The sequence below is a fragment of the Vipera ursinii genome (genome assembly GCF_947247035.1).
Source record: "Vipera ursinii genome assembly, chromosome: 2".
NCBI classification, from domain to species: Eukaryota; Metazoa; Chordata; class Lepidosauria; order Squamata; family Viperidae; genus Vipera; species Vipera ursinii.
Window position 1 is genome coordinate 12,543,172 of NC_139513.1, and position 6,900 is coordinate 12,550,071.

The window sequence follows — 6,900 nt, forward strand, 5'->3', positions numbered from 1 at the left end:
ACGGCTGTTATCTCCCCGAGGTGCTGCTTCAAGGTCACCCAGCTGGGAGAAGAAGGCAGCTGCATAACAACCTACGCTTGAAGGGACCATTTTGAAAACATCTTGCTTGAACCTGGGTGGTCATTGGGGGAGGCAATTAAGGGAGGGAAAAGTTGAACTTATGGATTTGGGTGCGAAATTCTCAGTTATGGCTATGCGCTACTGTAATACACGGCTTCTAATAAAATTAAACCTTTCTCAACAAATGGAGCAAAGGATTCTTTTAAGTGCTGGCAAGATCGTAAAATGTGAGAGATCTGGCTCATAAATTCACCAAGAGTTGGACACAACTGAATGGATAGCAACATCATCGATTCATCATCATCATCATCCAGGATTTTCTCACACACACCCCTGCCCCCTTTTTGAAAAAGAATCAGCATCATTTGGTGACAGAATATATACTGGCAATTGGAGGAAGCCACAGAATTGATTGATCATTTCTTGATTAGTACATACTAAGCTTCCAAATATAGGCAGTCCTCAGCTTACAAATATTCATTTAACAACTGCATGAAGTTGTTAAAAGAAATTGCTTACGGCCAGACCTCGCACTTACAACCGCCGCAGCATCCCCACAGTCGTATGATCAAAATTTGGGCGCTTGGTGACTAGCCTGCATTTACAGCAGCCTGCAGCCACCCAGTGATCACCATTCGCGAACTTTCCAACTGGCTTGTGGCTTGGCTAGCTCCAAGATTCTGCTAACGTGGCCTTAAAATAAAGTACAGGTCATCCCCAACTTACGACAACTGAGCCCCAAATTTGTGTTGCTAAATGAGACATTTGTTAAGTGAGTTTTGCCTCATAAGTACGACCTTTTTTGCCACGGTTGCGAAGTGAATCACTGCAGCTGTTAAATTAGTAACACGGTGGCTAAACGCATCTGGCTTCCCAATCTGACTTTACTTGTCAGGAAGTCGCCAAAGAGGGATCACATGACTTCCGGGACTCTGCAACCGTCATAAATATGAGTCAGCTGCCAAGGGTCAGGATTTTGATCACATGACCGTGGGGAATGCTGCAACGGTCGTTAAGTGTGAAAAACGGTCATAAGTCACTTTCTTCACTCCCGCTGTAACTTGGGACGGTCACTAAATGAAATGTTATAAATCGAGGACTGTCTGTAGAGCACGTCTTAAAAACCCGCCCTCTGCCCTTTGCTCTTCGTCTAAAGCAGTGGTGTCAAACTCAATTTCATTGAGGGCCGCATCAGCATTGTGGTTGCCCTCAGGGGGCCGGGTGGGTGTGGCCTGGGTGGGCGTGGCCTACTGGGTGGGTGTGGCCAGAGTGCGTATGGCCTACTGGGTGGGCGTGGCCAGCTCTACATCGTTCGCATCAAGGGTGCCTATGGGGGCCTGGGCAGGAGTGGGACAGATCTGAGGGTCTCTGGCAGAAGGAGGGTCTCTGGGCCAGGGCCAAGGCAGTGGGGGCTGCTCCCTCACTGTTTCCAGGATGGCTTCGCGGGCCACATGGAACCACTTCGCGGGCCGGATCCGGCCCCCGGGCCTTGTGTTTGACATGTCTGGTCTAAAGCATCTGGCATCTTTGATGCAAGAGATCTTTGAATTTGTAAAGGTTTTGTTTGAGAAGAGCACCTAAAGTCCTTTACTTTAGAAGAGACATGTCAAACACAAGGCCCGGGGCCCGGATCCGGCCCGTGAAGTGGTTTCATGCGGCCTGCGAAGCCATCCTGGAAACAGTGAGGGAATGGCCCCTACTGCCTTGGCCCTGGCCCAGAGACCCTCCTCCTGCCAGAGACCCCCAGATCTGTCCCACTCCTGCCCAGGCCCCCATAGGCACCCTCGATGCGAAGGATGTAGAGCTGGCCACTCCCCACCCAGTAGGCCATACGCATTCTAGCCACGCCCACCTAGTAGGCCACGCCCACCCCGGCCACACCCACCCGGCCCCCTGAGGGCAACTGCAATGCTGATGCGGCCCTCAATGAAATTTGAGTTTGACACCCCTGCTTTAGAAGTCTGAAAAAAAAAATAGGCCAAACTGAACCTGCTAGGTAAAGTTCAAGAATAAACTTTAGCATCCCCGCTTGTGGCTATTGATGAAGAAGACCCCGGTCCAAAATCTTTGCGCCGTGGCTGCGACAGAAGAAAAAGAATTGGCGTGAACCCTTCCAAGAGACACAGAACCTTACTCAGCCATGTTGCCTCCTTGCTCTCGGCTTCCTTGCTGTCTCTGCTGAGCTGGGCAGCCCAGCAATCCAGAGCTTGTCCTGTCTCAGGAGGTTCCATAGTCTCCTCTGAAGGTGGTGGCACCTAAAAGAGCAGCCAGGAGAGAATTAATTGAGGAGGGAGACTTGAAGGCAGGGAGGGTGGGGGCGGAAATGTCCAGAGGTCAGCGAGCTTTTTCCATTTAGGATGAATGAGAAGAACTTGTCCAGGAATGTTCAGTATGTAAAGGAAGTCCTTGATTTACGACTGATCGCTTAGCAACCGTTTGAAGTTACGCTTTGTCGACCTTGGAGCTACTTATGACCCAGATTTGAAGTTCCAATGGTTGCCTTCCCCTGAAGTCACATGACATTTATGGGACTGCGTTTTACGATGGTTCTGCCAAAAATGGGGACATAACTTCCAGTTTTTGGCAAATCTACACCAACAGTAAATCACTGGCTCATGTAACGACCGCAGTGTTTGCTTAACAACCCCTGCAAAATGGTAATTAAAATCAGATTGGACTTATGACCGCAATGGATAGATTCCATAGAGTTATTAAGTCAAGGACTACTTAAGTCCTTGTAGAGGGTTGGGTCAAAATTGACAAGATGGTGGACCCTGGGATGTTGCAGTCTTAAAGCTGCTGTACTTGATACAGGTAGTCCTCGACTTACGACCAGAACTGAGCCCAAATTTATGTTGCTAAGTGAGAAATTTGTTAAGTGAATCACTGCAGTTGTTAAGTTAGTAACACGGTTGTTAAGTGACCCTGGCTTTCCCCATGTACTCTGCTTGTCAGAAAGTTGTGCAAGGTGATCACGTGATCCCGGGACACTGCGACCGTCAAAAATGTGTCAGTTGTCAAGCGTCCGAGGGCAAATCATGTGACCGTGGGGATGCTGCAAAGGTTGCGTGAAAAACGGCCATAAGTCACTCTCTCCAGTGCTGTTGTAACTTTGAACAGTGACTAAGCAATCTGTCGTAAGTCGAGGACTCCTTGTATAAAGAGAGAGACTTTGATCAGATGGTTGCAACTACCACTCTGCCTCTTGTGACACCTCCGCTCCCCCCTACTTCAGGGCCCTCAAATCCTCCCACCTTTGGTTCCAATTTCTCCGCCTCTTCCTGCTTCAACAGGAAGTCCTCAGCCATGGCCACCGCCTGGGTGCAGCTGCCAGGTTTTCGTTTCCTGACCCAAATTTGCATGTCCACCGGCAGGATGCTGAGAAACTGCTCCAGGATCAGCAGTTCCAGGATCTCATCCTTGGTATGTCTCTCAATTTTCAGCCACCGGCAGCCGAGCTCCCGAAGTTGTCCATAAATGCCTCTCGGCCCTTCCGTATCCTGGTAGCGGAGCTGCCGGAAGTGCTGGCGCTGTTTCTCCCGGGCGGCAGCCTCTTCTTCCAAGATGGCTGCCTTCACCTTCTCGTAGTTTGCTTTCTCTTGAGCGTGGAGGCCGCTGAAGGCTTGCTCGGCCTCTCTGCTCAGGGCCGGCCGGAGAAAGGTCACCCACTTATCCCGAGGCCATCGGCAAGCAGTTGCCACTTGTTCAAAGGAGGCCAGGAAGGCTCCGGCATCTTCCCAGGGACTGAGCCGTTCAGACATCTGAGAAGTGCCACACTCCAAGTCTGGTGCCTGCAAGGTCCTGAGGAACTCCTGCCACTGGATCTCCCAGAGGTCTTGCAAACCTTCGGTGGGTTCCTGCTTCACATGACGTGGCGGGGCCTCCATCAGAAGCTCTTCAGAGCCGCTCATCTGTGCAGCCATCGGGGCTTTGGGAAGCCCGTTCATCCTTTCCCAAGCACCAGGTCGTGTGGCTTCCTGCTCATCCATGGGAGAAAAACAGGATGCTTGTCCTTTTTCTTCCAACCGTCTTGTCTTCTAGTGACCCAGCACTTCTTCCGAAGGTGGCACAGATCAGTTGGCTGGAGAATAACAGGAGGTTCTCTAATCAACCTGCATGGGGAAGAAGAGAGTCATGGAGTCTATAGATCAGTGATGGCGAACCTTTTACAGACCGAGTGCCCAAACTACAACCCAAAACCCACTTATGTATCGTTGGGTGCCGGGTGGGCGTGCCCCATTGGGTGGGTGTAGCCAATTGGGTGGGTGTGGCCAATTGGGTGGGCGTGGCTGTGTTGGTAACAGCAGACTGGGAGGGACTAAAAAGTTCAATCAATTCCAACTTTGCGAGATCTTTTTTTTTCCTGCGAGCAGTTGAATTTGATTGATTGAACCTTGTTGTTGTTGTTTTTTGCACATGGCGGAGGCCAAAAGCAAAAAGGTTTTATAAAACCCAACTAAAGGGCTAGGAGTGGGGCAATGGCGCACGTGCCCACAGAGAGGGCTCCGCGTGCCACCTGCGGCACGCGTGCCATAGGTTCGCCATCACGGCTATAGATGGTCCTTGCTTACCAATGGCTTATTTTATGACCAGTCCCTGCAGTTACTTAATCACGATTCGGGCACTTGGCAATCAGCAAGCATTTATGATAGTTAAAACATTCTGGGCTCATGTGATCGCTATTTGTGACTTTCCCAGTTGGCTTCTGACAAGTCGATGGGGAAACCGCAGGAAGTTGCAAGTCACAGTTATGATTGCGGTGATTCACTTAATGGCTGCAGCTGCAGCTGGAAGTGACACTATAAGCCGTGTATGGTCATGTGACATTTCACTATATCAGGGGCCTTTGGACACATTATATGGAGATCCAGTTCTCCCAAGAAAGCTTTGATACCGGGAAAGCAAGAGAACGGGACAACCAATAGCAAGGGGGATGGTTACAATGATAATGAGGGCATAATTGGAAGACCTGAAAAAACAGGTTAGGGATAGATAAAATGATCATTTGTGATAATAGGATAATCCATTATTTCAGAAAGCTATCCCTTAGATTTATTTAATTTTTTTTTATTTTCTTGGCTTTGCGCTTGCATTTTCCTCGTAAACAGAAACATTTGTTTAATCTTTATGGATCTCTTTTAAATTTGCCACCTTTTCAGATTTGTCCTTCCCCCCCACACACACCCCCACCCCCACCCCAAAAAGTACAATCACCGTAGGGATAGGTCATCATGGTGAAAATCTACTTATGTGTTGCTAGGAGTCAAAAAAAAAAGGCTTAATGGCACATATCAAATCAAAAACTCCAAATATGATTTCTAAGGTACCGAAAATCAAGAGACCGGCTACAAGGGGCAAATCGATACCTCTTTAAAACGAAAAGGCACTTGTGCTATCACAATTCCCTAAAAGAACCTCCAGATCCAGCTGCAAGCTACCGTAAAGTTTCTGATGCAAAGAATGCCTACTTTCCTAGATTGCCACTCTTCCCTGCAATGTTTCTTCCCGCTCCACCCAAGCAGCATTTTCTCTCCAGTCGCCTCCGCTTTTCTTTTTTAATAGCCTCTCTTGGAATATTTCTTGTTCTCCTCGAGCCAAAACGTCCCCCGTTTCCAGTCACTCACTTCTCCCTGCAATGCAATGCAATGCCTCCGCCCTCTAAGCCAGAGGAGACGCTTCCATAGATGACAAACTTGTCGCCAAAGCTAAGAAGATTAAGGACTTCTATTCAAAAGTGAGATTCCCACCAGGAAGAGGTGGGGAAAAGGGCACCGGAAGTGGCTTCACCCCTTCTTCTTCCACGGCACTTCCGGTACTTTTCCGCCAAGCGAAGGGAGAACGAGGAGGGTCTCCTTTGCCCCTCTAGGAGAGTTCTACTCAATGAATTTAACCCGTTCGAGGAGCCAGCAGTGTGCTGCAGCTGCCAAAAAAGCCAACACAGTGCTAGTCTGCATTAACAGAGAGATAGAATCAAGATCAAGTGAAGTACTAATACCACTTTACAATGCTTTGGTAAGGCCACACCTGGAATACTGCATCCAGTTTTGGTCACCACGATGTAAAAAAGATGTCGAGACTCTAGAAAGGGTACAGAGAAGAGCAACAAAGATGATTGGGGGACTGGAGGCTAAAACATATAGGGAACGGTTGCTGGAATTGGGTATGTGTAGTTTAATGAAGAGAAGGGTGAGGGGTGACATGATAGCAGTGACCCAATATCTCAGGGGCTGCCCCAAAGAAGAGGGAGTCAAGCTATTCTCCAAAGCACCTGAAAGCGGGACAAGAAGCAACGGATGGAAACTAGTCAAGGAGAGAAGCAAACTAGAACTAAGGAGAAACTTCCTGACAGTTAGAACAACTAACCAGTGGAACAACCTGCCTCCAGAGGTGGTGAATGCTCCAACACTGGAGGTTTTTAAGAAGAGACTGGACAGCCATTTGCCTGAAATGGTATAAGGTTTCCTGCCTGAGCAGGGGATTGGACTAGATGACCTCCAAGGTCCCTTCCAACTTTATTATTATTATTATTATTATTATTATTATTATTATTATTATTATTATTATTATTATTATTATTATCTCTCAAATGATACCTTAGTACAGGGGTAGGCAACCTTGGCTCTTTTATGTCTCGTGGACTTCAACTCCCAGAATTCCTGAGCCAGCCACGCTGAGGGGAAAGGGAGAGGTTTCCAAGCTGAGCCATGCTGGCTCAGGAATTCTGGGAGTTGAAGTCCACGAGTCATAAAAGAGCCAAGGTGGCCTACCCCTGCCTTAGTAGTTGGTGCTTTTTAAAAAAAATCCTCAAGTAATAAATGGAATACAGGGAGTCCTCGATTT

General features: G+C 48.4%; 1 protein-coding gene across 1 annotated transcript; it reads right to left on the minus strand.

Annotated features, from left to right (window-relative positions):
• Positions 1-2,063: 2,063 nt before the first annotated feature.
• Positions 2,064-4,049, minus strand: LOC310633330 (uncharacterized protein; the record flags this gene model as incomplete). The annotated part of the gene is made up of 2 exons (XM_083351033.1): positions 2,064-2,315; positions 3,315-4,049. 2 exons carry the CDS (start codon positions 4,047-4,049, stop codon positions 2,064-2,066), a joined length of 987 nt encoding a protein of 328 aa, XP_083207159.1.
• Between the last annotated feature and the right edge of the window lie 2,851 nt (positions 4,050-6,900).